This window comes from Acinonyx jubatus, chromosome C1 (assembly GCF_027475565.1).
Source record: "Acinonyx jubatus isolate Ajub_Pintada_27869175 chromosome C1, VMU_Ajub_asm_v1.0, whole genome shotgun sequence".
In the NCBI taxonomy this organism is placed as follows: domain Eukaryota; kingdom Metazoa; phylum Chordata; class Mammalia; order Carnivora; family Felidae; genus Acinonyx; species Acinonyx jubatus.
The window spans coordinates 81,327,530-81,346,868 of record NC_069381.1 but is presented as its reverse complement, the minus strand read 5'-3'; the positions used below and the strand labels follow the sequence as shown (position 1 = coordinate 81,346,868).

At 37.9% G+C, this 19,339-nt stretch overlaps 1 protein-coding gene across 2 annotated transcripts in view; it reads left to right on the top strand.

The window, feature by feature from the left end:
- The window catches only part of DPYD (dihydropyrimidine dehydrogenase), an 854,343-nt gene extending 846,426 nt beyond the window's left edge, over nt 1-7,917 (top strand). For both annotated transcript variants that reach the window (XM_027058524.2, XM_027058523.2), the window contains 2 exons: nt 3,778-3,918; nt 6,446-7,917. In XM_027058524.2, the coding sequence (XP_026914325.2) occupies nt 3,778-3,918; nt 6,446-6,619 (315 nt within the window). In that variant the 3' untranslated portion in view covers nt 6,620-7,917. The remainder of the gene's footprint in view (nt 1-3,777; nt 3,919-6,445) is intronic.
- Nucleotides 7,918-19,339: the final 11,422 nt, after the last annotated feature.

The following is a 19,339-nucleotide window of genomic DNA, read 5'->3' as shown; positions in this document are numbered from 1 at the left end:
AATTTAGAGGCTCCAAGACCTTATTTTATTAGTTTTACATTAAGCATAAGGTTTTAATAAATCACAACAGCAAATCTCCGATGTAGAGAAGAAGGTATATTTACTATACACAGAATGTGAACTTGCCTCTTAAAATAAAATCTTTTAAAATATACATTGTTTCTTTTGAATAAGCCTTCAAGGTTTTGATGACTATCTAGGGAATTTCCTGTTTAATCATTGTTTGAATATTTTTGGTGATTTCAGTCAAGCTGTGATCTGATTCAATGAAACAAAGAAATTTTTGACTAATTTATTTCCTAGATTGAAAAAATTATTTTCTATCACATGTAAATAGCTTTATAGCTGGCGAGTGACCTTATGTACTTACTACCTTAAAACATTATTAGAAAATATTAAACATGTCCAGATACTTTGACTATGATTATTTTGCATTTAAAGAAGTGCTCAGGGGCACCTGGGTGGCTCAGTAGCTTAAGTGTCCAACTTTGGCTCGGGTCATGATCTCACGGTTGGTGGGTTCGAGCCCCGCATTGGGCTCTGTGCTAACAGATCAGAGCCTGGAGCCTGCTTCTGATTCTGTGTCTCCCTCTCTCTGTCCCCCTCCTCCACTTGCACTGTGTCTCTCTCATAAAAATAAATAGACATTTAAAAAAATACTTTTTTAATATAAGTGCTCAAATCTATTTTTGATTCTCATGCTAATAAAAATGTTTAGTAAATCAACAAGTATCTATTAACCCATACAAATATGTGCCTAATATTACACTGTATATTTAGCACATAAATAAATGAAAGCTATATTTATTTTAACAGATATTTGAGTACCCATTATGTTTCAGTGATCTGCAGGAGCAAGATATGCCACAGGAGACACAAAGATGAATTAAAGCCTGCTAAGAGACTGCATATAGGAAGCTAAATATAGAAACTATCTACAACATGAAGTAGAATTTGCTAAATAGAGAAATAGTGGATGAGTCAGCATAGCAGTGCTTATGACCATAGAATTTGAAGTCATGCAGCACTGGTCTGAATCCCTGCTTCATTATTTACTTAATTTTGTACCTTAAATCTGATTCACTGCATCATGTATAAAATGTGTTGAGGTTTAAATGAGACAGTGCTTTAAAATCGTGGCATTGGTCTGATACATAGAAAGAACTCAAAAGTTGTCTGCTATCATTGGTCCCGTATAATAGATAAAATGCTATAGGTCACTAGGGGGAATATAAAGATGGGGAGGGGAGAAAGAGAGGTCAGGGGGAAAGGAGGAGATGAAGGAAAAAGAGGAAGAGACAAAGAGATTACATCTTCAATTTGGTTGGGAAAGGCAAAAGAAGGATTGAGGAAATCTTCATGAAGTAGTGGCATGTCAGATGTCTTTGAAGGATGGGTAGGAGTTTTCAAAGTGGAGATGAGAAGGAAGGGTATCCTAGACAGATACCCTCAACATAAAAATAGGTTCCAGAGGAGTCCATTGACAGGTGTGTTCAGTGTAGCTGAAACATGTGGTATTTGGAAGCGATAAATAAGACCAAAAAAGACATTGTTAGAAAGCCTTAAATGCCAGACTTAGATGTGAGACTGTATTTAATGTAACAGATTTTTGAGTAAGGTAGTGAGAAATTGAGTCCATGCTGTACAGCCTGGATTAAGATGACAACATTGCATAGGGTGGAATGGCAACTGAAGACTATGAGCATGAGACTCATCACATAGGCTCTTAACTGAATTAGAGGTAACAGGAAACTAATGAGCAATGGTTCCAGATTGTAGCCGACTTGGAAAGAAGATTCAAAAGATATTGCAGATCCAGAACTCACAAGACTTGACCACAGATGAGATGCTGGAGGAAGGAGAAATTGGAGTAGATCACACTCTCAAATTTCAAGCCTCCGTGATTGGAAAAATCCTACCACTGTTGACAAAATGAAGGAAGTCACGGGACGCCTGTATGGCTCAGTTGGTTGAGCGTCCGACTTCGGCCCAGGTTATGATCTCACGGTTTGTGAGTTCGAGCGCCACGTCGGGCTCTGTGCTGACAGCTCAGAGCCTGGAGCCTGCTTCAGATTCTGTGTCTCCCTCTCTCTCTGCCCCTCCCCCACTCATGCTCTGTCTCTCTTTCTCTGTCAAAAATAAACATTAAAAAAATTGTTTTTTTTAAATGAAGGAAGTCAGAAGGAAGACCCAGTTTTGCAGTGTTGATGATAAGTTTAGTGAGTGGAGAATCTGTGTTACCAATTTCTAGTAACAATGCCTGTCGTGAAGCTGACAAATGTAGATCTTGAGTTTGTGAGAGTGATTCTGAATAGAGATATTGATTTGGACATCAAGTGCCCACCTACAGACAGACTGCAGTACAGTTGAAATTATATCTTCAACACATTGAAAAGAAAATAGTGAAGAGTCTTATAAATTTTCTATCACCTTACTCCTACTAGAGAGATGAACAAATGAAGTACATATTATAATGTAAACCTTGTTTCGGTTTGAAAACTCCAAGTCATGAGCATATTGTCATTTAGAGCTTGAAATGGAGAAAAAAGTAAAACGAGGGTAACCAGGGTCATAAAGAGAAGAACAGAAAATAAAATGCCAAAGAGAATATAGGAAGATTGCTTTAAGAGTCAGACCTCCTTGAATGTGGACCTTGAATTCGAACAAAATATTCTCTTGGTAAAAAGTTAAAGACAAAAGCAGAAAATGTTAACAGCATACTAATTTGACAAACATTGTTACAGCCTTCTGTTTTTGTTTTATGAAAGAAAGTATTTCTTATTGTTGATGAAACATCTTCTGTGCTTCACATATTAAGCACACTTCCAATTAATATGAAGAACAAAGCAATGTGTAACCACATGAAAAATCGTCAGCGGTGAATGAAGAAAATCCTAGTTCTTTAAAAGTAAAAGAGCAGCATCTTATTTAGCTATTAGATGAATCTAATTAATTAACATAAATTAGAATTTTTAAATAATGAAATATACTCTTCAAGACATGACAGGTGGGGATGCTATCAAAGCACTTTCCTAAATGAAAATCTGGAACCCAAATGCAGTGATACAAATGCATAGCATTCACATTTTTATTCCCCTCATTCCTAGCAATCTAAAGTTTTCTAGTTTAAGTGTGTTACCCTTTTGTGCTTTTTATTACTTCTGCATCCTTCAAAGTTCAAAATTGGGAAAAAGTAAGCTACAACCGCTGAAAAGGGTGTCATTTCTTCTGTCCGCAGAAACACTATTTTAGATCATCTGGTAGAAATCCTATGGAAAGCAGCCAATTAGGTCTTGTGTTTCTAGGCTGGATACACACACACACACACACACACACACACACACATTTTGCCTATCTTTCAGAAGACAAAAATTTTTAAGCTACCATTACGAAAAGCATTAACTACAAGAACTATACTACTGAAAGCCTCCTAAGTTACATAATGCAACATTATATATTAAAAAAAAAAAAACAAAAAAAATGGGGCATCTAGTGGCGCAGTTGGTTAAGCATCTAATCTTGGCTCAGGTCATGATCTCACGGTTTGTGAGTTCAAGCCCTGCATCGGGCTCTGTGCTGACAGCTCAGAGCCTGGAGCCTGCTTCGGATTCTGTGTCTCCCTCTCTCTCTGCCCCTCCCCTGCTCATGTTCTGTCTCTCTCGAAAATAAAATAAACATTAAAAAAAAACAACAAAATAGAACTCTGGACTGATAGTAATTATTACATGGCAATGTTTTACAATGAACACTGTAAGTAATTCAGTGCCTATGTTTTAGGATGTAATTGGAAAAGCACTGCAGTACCTTGGAACTTTTGGGGAACTGAGCCACCTCGAGCAAGTTGTGGCCATGATCGATGAAGAAATGTGTATCAACTGTGGCAAATGCTACATGACCTGTAATGACTCTGGCTACCAGGTAAGAATTCTACTGTAATTAGGATGCTGTGAGGCATGTTTCTTCTGGTTTTTTAGCGGAAAGCATCTTCTGTTGCTAGGTGTGCAATTCAGACTAGACGTGCCCAATACTGTTCCTCAGCAGTGGTATGTCTGTCCCCTCGCCCTCTGGGCATAGTAATTTTTTTCAAAGGAAAGCCATAACTTATACTAACTGTGCCACCATTCAATGTACAGTGTTTTTTTAAAATATTTTATTACCCATAAAACTGGATGGAAAAATCCAACCCAAAGAGAAATCCACACAGTCATGCACATTAGGAAGCATTGTGCTTTAATACAGAGGGAAGGGAAAGGAATTACCATTTGTTGCCATCACCCTGAAAGGACTTGATTCTTTCTACCAAAAGAGAATTCTCTTCTGTCCAGTATTGACTGGGCTTCTGCTACCGTAAGAAAGAAAAAGCACTTTCCCATCAGGCCAGGTGTTGGGACTGGGAATTCCTTTGTGGCTGGAGAAGCCAGCAAGTTGTATTCTTATCACGTGCAGTAGCCATGGATTCATCCCAGTTCCTCACCCTTCATCTGAGAAGCTGCCAGGGGGTGACACAGGAAAAGCAGGGATTCAGCTGTCTTCAGTCTCACAACTACAGAATAATATTGTTTTCATTACGCTTTTCCAGCTATGAAGAAGTAAAGTAAAATAATACATTTAAAGATGATTAATGGAATTTTGAAGATAGATAAAATGGACTATTTTTAAAAATTGAACTTTATTAAACTCAGCCTGGAGGAAGATCCCATGTTGCTCGTGGTGGGATTGTGCATATTCTTCTGACCACCTAATTAAGAGATGTAACAGACATATTGAAATTTTTAAAAAATCTTCCTCTTTAATTTGACATTAGCTCTATGCCAAATTTTTACTCAACATATCACTTTTTTTAATATAGCTGAAAGGTGTCTCTAACAGTTATTTTGGAAATGCTAATCCTATCACACTGACTTTCATCTTGGCTTTCCTCTAATTAACCAATCAGAGATGAGTTAATAAGTCCTGTCACCAAAATCATAATAGTTCTCTAGTATCTCCATTCTTCTAAGTTACAGGGGCACGTGGTTGGCTTAGGTAAGTGTCCGACTCTTGATTTCAGCTCAGGTCACTATTTCACGGTTAGTAGGTTTGAGCCCCGAGTTGGGCTCAATGCTGATAGTGCAGAGCCTGCTTGGGATTCTCGCTCTCTCCCTCTCTCTCTGCCCCTCCCCTGTTCATGCTCTCTCTGTCTCTCTCTCTCTCTGTCTGTCTCTCTCAAAAAAATAAATGAACTTTAAAAAAATTTAAAAAGAAAAGAAGTTATGACTCCTTACCGTAAAATTCTAGCCTTGGTACAATGTCAAAAATAAAACCAACCCCCCCCAAAACCCTTATTAATGAGAAAAAAATCACAATTTTGCTTTAAAAAGTTTTTTAAGTACTCCTTTGATTCTTCTGTCTCAAGAAGATTTAAAAAAACAGAAAAAGTCTTCAACTGATTATAAAGTTTTATGTCTGCAAATTTTTAAGTATGAAATTTTTAAGATAAGCATTATTTTATTTTCAATTGCTTCTTGAGTTTCTATTTATAAAAGGGTACATAAGGAAGAGAAATAGTTTTTACTCATTCACACAGTCATCCAAGATGTTGTTTTATTTTTAAAAATGACAACAATTTATGTGAACAAAGTTTCTTATGGTTTGTCACTTCTTCAGTTATAATATGGTTGTTTCCTTAAAGATCCTTTTTTTTATATTAAGCATTCTGACATAATTTACTCTAATGAAACCATTTGTCTTTTATGTGCATAAAAGAGGAAACAATTATAGTTGCAAGTAGCTTCAATTGGGGGAAGGAAATTTTTTTTTAACAAAAAAAGTTATTTTGAATTGGATGATAACACGTTTTATATGAAACAGGACAAAAGTCAGAATCAAGGAATTGTTTACTTGGAAATCCTCAAACCTCAAAACTGGTTCTTAAGCTAACTTTTTTTTTTTAACTCCTATTTTCTTCTAAAAACTACATGCATAATTTGAAATCCAAGCAAATACATTCCTTGCTCCATCTGACAGTGACCCTTTTTCCCTGTCGAGAGCGAGGAGCATGAGGAGAGAAAGCACCCCACCGTCCTCAGGTAGCAGACACCCCATCCTGATAGGACTAGAAGGACGCGAGCTCTGCTCAGAACAAAGGAAACTAGAGACTTAACTGGTATGAAATAGTTCCCTCACGCAACACAAGAAAAATGTCTCCAAGGAAGTTTAAACAATGAATTTCTAATTTAAAAGGATTTCTTTTCTGTTGTGCCGTTGTTGTTGTTGTTGTTGTTGTTGTTGTTGTTGTTGTTGTTTTCCCTCTGGCACCTCAACTGTTGCTATAGTTGCACGCAGTGCTGGGCGTCGTTGTCTCCAAGCTCCGCTCTACTGCGTGGAGAAAAAGGTTGATGCCAAAAGGGGGGCGTTCTTGACCTTTTTGTTCAGCGACAGCAATACTCTTTATTTCCATTTGCAGGCTATACAGTTTGATCCTGAAACCCACCTGCCCACCATTACTGACTCCTGTACGGGCTGTACCCTGTGTCTCAGCGTCTGCCCTATTATCGACTGCATCAAAATGGTTTCCAGGACAACACCTTATGAACCAAAGAGAGGCTTGCCCTTAGCTGTGAATAATCTGGTGTGTTAAGGTGATTTGTGAAACAGTTGCTGGGAACTTTGAGGTCGCCTAGTATGCTGATCTTTTTAACTGTGATCATTATGTTCAGCTCTTTCTAAATTGAAACAAATACATAATTTCAAAAAAAAATTTCTGAGTGAATAATGTAATTTCTAAATAAATTTCCAAATTTTGAAAAATGTCTACTGCCAGTGGCCATGCAATTAATGGTCATAAAATAGAATAATTCTCCTGTGAGAATACTTGCTAAATAACTGCGTAGCAGTTAATTGGACATTCACCATCAGTTGTCCATTTTGAAAAACAGTAACTTTTTTGTGGCAATTAATGCAGTATTTCCAAATAGCCTGGTGCTGTGCTCTGTCTTTGATTTCTAATTGTAAGTGAAATTAAGTATTTTAGAACAAAGTACCATTTAACTTAGAAGAAAATGTTTCCAAGGAAACATTTTATAATTAAAAATTACATTTAATTTTAACCCTGTTTCTAAGCAAATGTAATTAGCTCCATAAAGCACAAATGAAGAAAGTCAAATGATTATTTACCGTGGCAGAAGAAAGCCAAAGAGGATTTGCAAAACTTTTTTAAGTCCCCTTTGTTAAAAATAGCTTCTTTGTGGGGGGGAGGCTAGAACCTCAAAGTGATAGTATTTAGTAATCCTTCGTATCACTCTGCTAGTCACCATTCAAGCCTGAGGTGGGTGTTCAAACTCTACCAATGAACCAACATGATATTCTTCTTTAAATATTTAAACTATGTTCCTAACAAAACAAGATATTAGGATGGAATTCTGGTTAAAGCTACTCTTTTGCTGTGCACAGATCTGCTCTGTCTGCTTCTAATAGTAGCCTTCATGATTATAGCAATTAATGTTTGAACAAAGACCAAATTATACAGCAGTGGGCCATGTGCTTCATTATTCAAGAGTGAAAAATATAGTATTGGTAATATATATTAAGTGGGCAAAGCCTATTTGACTACTCTCTATTTTAGTGTTTAATTTTTTAAAAGGTAATCAAATAAAAAGAAATATATATTTTCTGTTATTGCCACTATTTTTGTATTTCTCTATTTTCATAATCAACAAATAGCATCATATAAATTCATTTATCTCTTTTTTGTGGTATATTTCAATATGAATCCATAAGTAACATATCTTTAAGTAACAATCTGTGGTATATTTCTATGAAAAATGTAAGACCTAGAAAAATAAATGTTTGATTATGCACTTTTAGAAATGCACATTTACCGCAAAATCCGCATGATTGAGTAATATCAAATAAAATATCATAAAGCATCTTAAACAACATGGTCTTTTGCTGCCTCATTTGCAAGTACAACATCATGTCAACTATTTAGATTTTGAGGTGAAGTTTTTGATTAATCCTACAGTGAATTCCATCCAAGTGTGTATACAATGCTAGTTCAAAGCTAATGAGGGTAATGACAGTACAGTTATTTAAGTGTTTCATTTCCAGTCCTCTTGATCCAGGTTTTCCTACTGAGTTTAATTCCACTCTGCCAAAAGGCATCTTTCACTGGGCACAGGTCAGGGTTCTTGCAGTGGTTCATGGGCAGAGATAAATGAGAAATAGCAACCTACCATCTTTACTGTAACAAAAATCAGTGTCACTTAATAGTATCCCTTAGTTGAATGTGAAATATTAAAGACTTATATTAATGGACTCCCTTTTATGGTCCTGTCATGGTGGGGGCATCTTACCTTTTGGACTTGGTCACAGCTTAGTGAAGGGTTCGACTTGTCCAGGAAATAAATTTACTGGGGCTATGTGGATGCCATCATAATGTATTACCCCCACCTCAATCTGATGAGAGCTTTTTGCTCTGGGAGTTTTATGAAAGTCCATTCCATGCATATATGCCTGAGTCCTCTTCAAGACACTGACTGCCAGGCAGAAATTCCCTTAATAGAGATTAAAGAAAAAAGTAGTTTATGACTTTCGCCTCCTCCTCTGAGAAAGAATGAATGTGGCACTATAGCTCTTTTCTTGAACTGCTTTGGGGAACTGCACATGACCAGGCCTTTGAGCTAGGCCATGGCGATGTATGATTTTACACTGGTATGTTCCCCATTCACATTTCTGTTCTGTCCCTTTTCTACTGTACACCAAGAAGTATGTCTTATCCATGCTGTTTATAAGATGTGTAGTTTATATAGACTGTTTATAAGACATGTAGACAATTGCAGAGAGACTCCAGAGCAGAGGAAGGATGAAAGTCATGTCGTCCCATCCAGCAAGAGACCTCAAGCCCTTGGCCCTGACACACATGTTCTCATGACACCAGACCTTCAGACATGAGTGAAGACGTAGGATTAGACTAAGGAGTCTAATTTTGAGTGTTTCCTATATCTAAGAAATTGTATTAAATGATCTAAATATGTGATAGTTAATTTTATCTTGGCTGGTACCCAGTACCCAGATACTTGGTCAAGCATTATTCTGGATGTTTCTATGAGGTGTTTTTGGATGAGGTTTACAACATTTAAATTGGTAGACTCTGAGCTAAGCAGATTGCTCTCCGTAATGTAGGTGGGCTTCATCCAAGCAGTTGAAGGCCCAAATAAACAAAAGGTTGGTCCCACCCCACCTCCCCAGCAAGAGGGAATCATCCAGTGTTTGGGCTTTGGACATCCTTTGCAACATCGACTCTTCCTGGTTTTATAGCAAACTGTCTTTGGATTTGAACTATAATTCCTGAATCTCCAGCTGGCCAGACTCTTCTATCATATTTTGGACTCATTAAGCCTCCACAATCACTTGAGCCAATTCCTTAAAGTAAATCTCTTTATACACACACACACACACACACACACTCACACACACACACACACACACTCACACACACACACACACACACACACCCTGTATTGGCTTTGTTTCTCTAAAGAACCCTCATTAATACAACATATGTTATCTTATTTGCATTTTAAAATGATCAAAGGTAGGTTCTATTGTGTTTTTTTTTCTTATTTAACAAATGAGGACATGGATGCTTAAGGAGTCTAAGGAACATGTTACGGGTCACATAGCTAATTAGGTATGTTTCTGCGTGTGTTGGTGATGTCTAATATGCCCTCTGTTTTCTCTTTTGTTCATCCAGCCATTCATTCATTTAACCAATATTTATCAAATAACTACGATGTACCAGGCACTGGACTAAGGGCTGAGGGTGGGAACTGAAATGACGAAGGTTCCCTAAATGCCAGCCACTTAAAACCTACAGAGGAAATGGGCATGTAACAGTTGTTACAGAAAGTGTAGTCTGTGCTCAGAAAACAGTATTGAGAGAAGGGACATCGAAAACCTACCCCTTTGACAAGATAATAAGTTAAGCCAAGTTTTTAGCTCCATAAAAGACTTTTCTAAATAGGAAACAAGGAAAAGGAAAGCACAGAGGTATGTAAAGTCTGGAATGTCTAGAAAACTGTGAAAGCTTGGAATTAGCCAGAACAAAAGGAACATGTGGGATGTAAAGCAGAGAGAGAGAGAGAGGTTTGAATCACCTTAGAATCCCTCAGGGAATCAGAATCAGCATTTTGTTCATGTATGTATTCAAAAAACATTCCATACTTCCCTTATGCCAAGCACTTACTAGTTCATGCTGTTTCTACTATGAACAAGACAGACATGATTCCTTCTTTACTGAGCTTATATCTTAGTGGAGAATAGAAAAAAGGAAGTAAATAAATACACTGCAAATTGTGGTAGGTGCGTGGCAATGACAGCTACGGCCTGGGGTAGAGACAAAGTGGGCGTGCACTTACTCTTCATAAAGTGGGTCAGAGAACTCCTAATAGATGGGAAGGAGCTAGCCACAGGAAGAACAGAGAAGAATTGTTCAGGGGGGGGTGCCCTGGTGGCACAGTCGGTTAAGCGGCTGACTCTTGACCTCGGCTCAGGTCATGATCTTACGGTTTGTGAGTTCGAGCCCCATAACGGGCTCTGCACTGATGGTGTGGACCCTGCTTGAGAGTTTGTCTCACCTCACTGCCCCTCCCTAGCTTTCTCTCTCTCTCTCTCTATCTCTCTCAAAATAAATAAATAAACTTAAAAAAAATAAATAAAAAAGAATGCGTTCATGTTCTAGAAGTAGAAACCTCTGGTGCAAAGGCCCTAAGGTTGAAAATAGCCTGAGTTATTCAAATTACTAAATCAAAGAAGGGTAATAGAAGACAATGCCCAAAATACATAGGAACCGTGGACTAGAAGCATAGGAGATTAACCTCAATTTCCTTATCTGTAAAATGGAGAAGATAATGGCGTTGAATTTAATAAGTTATGTATAATCATAATTCTTGCTGCTGTTATTTATGGACATAAACATTTCAAATACAGTTTAAAGAAATAAAAGTCTACTAACAAAAATCTATATTTGCTAGACTCAAAATCAGACTGTCATAGTAGTGACTGGTAGTGTGACTTCCTAAGCCAACATTCATCATCTGTAGCACTCTAGAAAAAGATATCCCATGCAGTTGGAAGATCAAGACTGAAAAAAAAAAAAGTAGAAGGGTGCCTGGGTGGCTCAGTTGGTTGGGAATCTGACTTCAGCTCAGGTCATGATCTCACAGTTCATGAGTTCAAGCCCCGTCTCGGGTTCTGGGCTGACAGCTCAGAGCCTGGAGCCTGCTTCTGATTCTGTGTCTCCCTCTCTCTCTGTTCCCCCCCCCCTCTCTCTCTCTCTCTCTAGAAGATAAATAAACTTTAAAAAAAAGAGTAGAATAATCAATTCTGAGAAAAATGAAAGACCCAGGAATAAAATTTTAAAATACATAAAATTATCTCATTGTATATATATTTATATATATTATTAATTATATATATAATTATCTCCTTAAATGTATAAGTGTCTAATTTTACTTTCTCAATTCTTTGAGCTGTATAAAGAAGTATTTATTTTTTTAAAGAGGAAATTTAAAGACAAAGCAGACAAGTGACTTACATAAATTGATATGTTTAGTTGGTATCATATTTAGAAATGAAGCTCAGCCAACTAGATTTTCAGACAGTGCTCTCTCTCCCACTTCACTTTGCCAAGCGAGTATCCTTTATTTTTCTCCAAGATGGATATTTGGAGATACATTATTCACTTTGGGTGGTCTTAGGATACCAGTAAATGGCCTAAAGAAATCAAGCACTAACTGTTGTCTGAAAGGGTTAAGATACTGCCCTTAGAAAGGAGCTTATTACCTGGCAGGATCTGATCTACTTCTGTCCTATGAAGTTAATTCAATTAACAGGAAAGCCATTAGACACACTATTATCTACCCAGAGCTGTAACTTTTCCTCTTACCCACAGATGCACACAATTCAGCAAACAGCCTGCAGAGTGAAAATTTGGACCAGATCCTTAATGATTCTGTAAGGTTCATGTAGTCTAGCTCTCGCTTTTATTAATTAATATGGTAACATTAATTAATATGGTACCTCATTTATTAATATAGATTTTCTGCTTAAATTTTTAAAATTACAGATGACATCTTTAAATTGAATAGTCGCATTTGGGTTGGAAACATGCACGGCTGATTGTCCCTTTGTGTTAGCCTTTCATCAACTGATGCAGAGCATTTATAAACTGATATTGGCTATTATTGTTTTCATACTTACTGTTCTCCTAATATGCACTATAAACTGCTGTGCCATAAACAAGCCAAGTCATTTTGCCACTGGTAAAGAGTGTATAGTAGTGAGTCATATTGATTTATGTATCTGCAGGTATTTATTTATAGAATTTATATAGTGCTTTTCCATATGCTGTGTTCTGCAAGCGCCAACAGCCTTCTGTGTACTCCTTTGTCTTTCTACTTCCATGACTTCTTTATTCCACTACCATTGATAAATTCATGTGTATATACTGCTGGCAGTTTTTAAAGACTTGCATTAGTCAACATATGGGTCAAGACCTCCTTGCTTCCCAATATATTTTTTATGTGTTTCTATTGAAAATAAGATCTACCTCCCTATCAATAGTGCTGGTTTCTTCATCTTTCCTGGCCTTCAGTGGTATCCATCTGCATGGATCTAGGTATTTGAGCCAAGATAAAACACCAAACACACACACACACACACACACACACACACACACGTGTGCATAGCGATTTAAGATTACTGAAAAGGTTCCATCTGCATATTTTTCATGGAGTTGTAAGAACCTGAGTGGAAGATAAGAACCTTTCAATTCGATTTATGTCTTTAGGTAAGAAACTCAAAACTTCTTATTTACTCTCTTTTAAAAGAACCTCTTTTTAGTGGAAGGGGGAGGGAGAGCTTAGGGATTTGGCACAGGACTATGGGAAGTTAATCATGAATGTTTAAATATTCCATTTCTGTTTTGCAATATTTGGGAGACTGCATCTTGCTCCTCCTTCTTATAGGCTGTGATGTTTCGATGAGGCTTCACCAACGTACATGGCTGCAGTGGGGGCATGGGACATTTAATCATGAAAGTTCATTTTTTCTTCTGAGACTATGGTATGAGTAATTTTTATCAGACTACAAAGTCCTGCCGACAGTTATGGCCAATGACAATGCCTTCTACCGTAATACGATTCTGAGCTAACCCTCTATATAAAACCTTTGAAAGTTTCCTAAAGACAAGAATGTGGTAGTTTTATATTCTTTTCCACTAAAGATAGCAGTATACGGGCGCCTGGATGGCTCAGTCAGTTGAGCGTCTGACTTCGGCTCAGGTCATGATCTCGCATTCTGTGAGTTCGAGCCCCGTGTCAGGCTCTGTGCTGACAGCTCGGAGCCTGGAGCCTGCTTCAGATTCTGTGTCTCCCTCTCCCTATGCCCCTCACTCACTCACGTTCTATCTCTCTCTGTAAAAAATAAATAAACATTAAAAAAATTAAAAAAAAAAAAGATTGCAGTATAGGAGTCCAAGGACCTAGCAAAGCAAAATGTAGATACAACATCTACATGAAAGAGAGGAGGGAAAAGATCAGAGCCTCCAAAATCTATGTGTGCCACCCCCACTTCTCTGAATTTCAAATGTATATATCGGAGTGTTTATTGAACAGTGGGTTTTCAAATACAAACCCTAAAGCCCATCGTGCTTAAAAGTCAGCCCTGTGTCCTCCTTAGCTCATATCTTCTTTCCCTTCTTTGTGTACAATAACTTCACCTTGCATACTGCAAACATTTCATAACCAGAAACAAAAACACTACCCACGAAGGAAAAGCTGATAAGAACTACATTAAAATCAGAAGTTTCTTTTCGTCAAAAGATCATTAAGAGAATGAACAAATCACAGAGTGAGAAAATACATTTGCAATACATGTAACTGACAAAGGACTCATGTACAAAACATAAAAACAACTCCTACAAATCCATAAGAAAAGACCACCAACAGAGCAAATGGGTAAAAGACATGAATAGACACTACACAGAAAGAGGATATCCTAATGGCGAATACATGTATAAAATGGTGCCTAACTTCATTAGTCATCGAGGTGTTGAAAACCAAAACACTACGATTTCAGAAGCCAAATCTTGAATAAGATGCAACCCACAGGATAGAAAAAAAATCTGCAAGAATCATAGCAAATAGAAAATTCTGAAGCTGCCTGGCCCCTAACCAGATTGTGTAATTGAGCAGTTAATAAAATTTAGCCTACAAGTTCCATGCTGAGGCAAAATGAGAAATGAAGTACTCTTAATCTTCATGCATTATAAAAGATTTATTTACTTAGGAGAGGAAGTTTATTAATTTCTGCATCAAGCAATGTTTTAATGAATGAATGACTGTCAATTTCAGAGTTTAGAAGATACCTTCCTTAAAGAAGATGTTCATGATCCTAAACAGACCCACCTGGAATTTGTCAGGCAGTTAAAATTTTTAGATGGCTTGCCTGGTAAAGAAAACCATACTTGGCATATTACTATTAAATCAACCATTTTTACATTTAGCCAAGAGGTGTTTAGAAAACAACACTCTTAATCACTACACTTTAAATAGTAGAGGCAGTTCCATATTTATCAAATAATAATTATTAAGAACTTTCAAGTGTCAGGGATGCCCAAATTATCATGAAATTATTGGTCCTAAATGTATATACATTTAAGTTTTGGATGAATTTTGTCAGGTGGGAAACTGGATATTCTTTTAGTTGCACAGAACAGAGTCCTACTAAAAATATCTCATACCACAGAGTATGGTGAGGGATATGGTAGCACAAAGTCTAATTAGGTGTTGCTAACATTTACTCAAGCAAGAAAGTTCCAGAACTTAAACTAATAAGGCAGCAATAGTGGGGTTAGGGAGGAGGGAATGGACTATCAATATATTTAGCAATAGAGTTGAGAACAACATACATTTATTAAGAATCAGTAGATACTAGCCACCGTGTAGAGTAATGAGAAAACACTGGGAAGACACGGTATTATATACTTCTAATAGAATGTTGAACTAACAGTTATGGAAATCCCAATGGAGGCATCCTTGAATCCATCTGGGGAAGACAAAGGATGCTTCTCAGAGAATATATACCAGGTGAACTGAATCTTGCGGAGAGGTGGTACGATGTACTGGCTTAGAATGCCGATTCTGGAATAAAAATCCCTGTGTTTGAATCCTGGTTCTCTCCTCTCAGTTCTGTCTCCTTGTGGAAGGTACTTAATAATCCAAACCTGTTTTCTCAGTTGTAAACAGAAGTAGAAGGGAGACTGCTGATAACAACTAACACTTAAAGCTGTCAGTACATGTCAAGTCCTATTCCAAACACTGCCTCCTGTACTCCTTTTACCCGTCACCACAATCCTAGGAAGTAGGTACTAGTATTCTTGCCAATTTAGAGATGAGGAAACTGAGGCACTGGGTACTGAGCTGTGAAACAATTTGTACAAGCCCCACTGGTTGGTGAACGGCAGAGCTAAGATTTGAACACACACGTTCTAGTTCCTGAACCCAGGCCATTAGCCAATATACCACTCTCAACAATCAACTTCTCCGCATTAGTATGAGGTCAAAAGGAGATAATGCATGCAAAGTGATTAGCACAATGCCTGCATATGGAAGATGTTTAATAAATATTAGTTTTTATTATAGTAATTTATTATGTTATTTATATATAATACATACTATTATAGTAGTTTATTATATTACTTATATATAATATAAGTAAATACTATTATATTATTTATTAGTTTTTTTATAGAACTAATAAATACTAGTTTGATAATACTGATCATAATATAATATCAAACAGTAATAAACATTAGCTATTTGGAACGGTGCCGCTGCATGGTAAGATCTGCTGGCTGGACTTTATAAGGAGTACAGAGGAAGGAGCTAGGCAGCTGTCCTCAGGTGGGAGACCAGAACTTCTACTCCCAACTTCCCTGGTGGTAAGTGGTAGCAGTTGCTCTGCCCAGGACCAGCTTCCTGGCACAGGCTCTTTGGGCCTGACAGGCAGGAGAGCTGTAGTCATCCCATCGACAGTCATTTTCCAAGGACCAAGGATCAGCCAAGCCTTGTGCCAGGTTTCTCATGGGATGTAAAACTGAACAAAATAGCGGCTGAGAGTTCAGGTTCTGGAGACAGATTTTCTGGGTTCGAATCCCAGCACGGCCACTTAGCAGCTTTAGACTTGGGACAAGTTACCTAATCCCTCTCTGTATCACTTCCCTTGTAGGAAACAGACCTCGTTGGGCTGTGTGCAGACGAAAAGGGCTGATACACCAAGTCCACAATCATGCGCTTTGCTCAGTGCCCCTTCCACGCTGTCCCACCCCACACTGCCAGCCTGAATTTCTCATCTGTACTAGAGCAGTTACACCCATGAACTGCTTTCCAACTCTTTATTTTCCTCTCTTGTAGCATAGAATTTTAAAAAATATTTATAGTGAAATATAATACATAAAACACCCCAATGCCTTAGCGTGTGCTTTTTCTTGTTCTGTTTTGCGCTTCATTATCTCGCACAAGGAGTAAATTTCATTTCTTTCTTCAAAAGCTACCCTCAAGAAGTCAGGGCCTCCTCTCTGAGGGCACCTGCGGACAGGACAGTTACTCATTCCCTCCTGGTCACGTCTCTGCTCCTTCTGTATCTGCCTATTGGCGCACAGGTTGCAAGCTTTCCCAGGGCCAGGTGCAGGGCTGGCCTAGTGTAGGCTGGCTTATTGTAGATTATTTATTATAACAGCTTTATTAAAATATAATTCACATAACATAAAATTCAGCCACTTAAAGCGTATAATTCACCAGTTTTTAGTATATTCACTGAGTTATGCAACCATCAATCGCCACAATTCATTTCTTCCCCTTCAGAAAGAAACCTCATACCCACCAGCAGTCACTCCGCATTCCTTTCCCCCCATCCCCCACCGGGAAAATATTAATCTACTTACTGCCTATGGATTTGCCTATTCTGGATATTTCATAATGGAACCACATAATATGTGATCCTCTGTGACTGCCTTTTCTCATTTAACATAATGTTTTCAAGGTTCATCCATGTTGTAACACGTACCAATGCTTCATTTCTTTTTATGGCTGCATAATATACCAGTGTTTACCCATTCATCAGTCGATGAATTTTTAGACTGCTTTCACTTTTTTGGCTGTTATTCATAAACCTTCTACAAACACTCATATACGACGTGGACATGTTTTCATTTCTCCTGGGTATATGTCCAAGAGTGGAATTGCTAGGTCACATGGGAACTGTGCTTAACCTCAAGGAACTACCAGATTGTTTTTCCAAAGTGGCTGCACCATTTCACACTCCCACCAGCAATGTATCGGAGGGCAATTTCTTCACATCCTCACCAACATCTGTTAATATCTATCCTATTATTCTGATCAGATAGCTATCCCAACAATGTGAAAATGGTATCTCATTATGGTTTTGACTTGCATTTTGCTGATAGCTTATGAAGTTGCACATCTTTTCATGTGTTTATTTGTTATGTTTATATCTTCTTTGGAGAAGTATCTATTCAAGTTTTGCTTATTTTTAATTAGGTTGTCTTATTTAAATTGAGTTGTAAAAGGTCTTTATATATCCTAGATACAAGTCCCTTATTAGATATATAGTTTCTTCCCATTCTCTATGTGCCTTTTAACTTTCTTTATAGTGTCCTCTGAAACACAAAATTTTTAAAATTTGGCTGATGTCCAACTTATCTACTTTTTAATTTTGTTTCTTATACTTTTTGTGTAATCTCTAAGAAACTATGTAATGCAAGGTGACAAAACTTACACCTATGTTTTCTTCTAAGATTTTTATATTTTTGGCTTTTACATTTAGGTTTTTTAGCCATCCAAGTTAAATTTTTTAGAATAATGTAAAGCAGGGTTCCAGCTTCATTCTGTTTCACGTGGATGTCCTTTAATCCCGGAGCTGTTTCTTGAAAAGACCGTTCTTTCCCCTGTAATAACATTTTTTACTTAAATGGCATCCTACCTGGCTCCTCCTTCAGGGATCTCATAGTCTGACGATGGAGACTGATAGGTACACCAGAAAAATCACAGTGCAACATAGCAACGTGTGAGCCTAGAAAAGTACAAGACTTAGCTGGGAATCTCTTCTTCTCCTAGGTTTCTGGACTTAGCCCTGATATTGAACATAGAGCTACCACAAGCAACAGTTCTCTCTTCCTCTGAGATATAGTTAAAAGTGAAACTTGTCCCTGCACTGGTGGTGTGAAGCCTACTTGGGATTCTCGATCTCTCTCTCTCTCTCTTTCTGTCTCTCTCTCTCCCTGCCCCTCCTCTACTTACACTGTCTCTGCCTCTCTTAAAATAAATAAATAAACTTAATTAAAAAAAAAGTGGCACCTGCATAATTCCTGAATTTCTGGAAGGTACTAGCTAGCCTTTCCACGCATATGCATTTCCCAGCAATTAGTAATCACCAGGAATAAAAGCCCAGAAAAAAAGGTGGATATTCCTCAGTTTTGTAAAAAAGGAAATCTTAAGTAGGATAAAAATACCCAAGGATCTCAGGCAGGTCTCCCCTAGAGAACAGCTCCCATTGCCTTTAGGGACACCGTCCTGGCCTGGGTTAAATCAGCCCATTAGTTTTAAACAGAGAGTCACCACATTGCCTTTCCCTGCCTTCTGTCTTGTTTTTCATTCTGAATCTGGGCGCCTGGCTTCTCTGCAGATATGGCTGAAATCACCAAACTCAATCAGCCAGAAGGGCTGCAGTACCTGCCCTTGGATGTCTGTCCGGGGGTGTCACAAAGGCTGCGGTGAAGGTCTGGAGATTGAGCAGGCTTTTCAATCACAGCTTCCTATTTCAGAGTTTGAGCCAAACTTTGGACTTGGTATTTCTAAGACGGTGAAGAAAACTTTGACATGAAATGACATCATTCGTCAACGTTTTGCCATTTATCTCTCAATTACAATAAGCTAATAATGCACGTAGAATTATTTTCTTCCCTTAATCTGACACTATGTTTATGGATGTGCACAAGTACAAATATGCTGCGTTCTGTAACTATGCCTTTCCAGTAACAGAAGCAATCTGTGTAATAATTGGTATTCATGGGCCGGTTGGCTCAGTCAGTTAAGTGTCCAACTTTGGCTCAGGTCATAATCTCGCGGTTCGTGAGTTCAAGCCCCACATCGGGCTCTGTGCTGACAGCTTAGAGCCTGGGGGCTGCTTTGATTCTGTGTCTCCCTCTCTCTCTGCCTCTCCCCTACTCACGCTCTGTCTCCTCTCTCTCTCTCAAAAATAAATAAATATGAAAAAAATA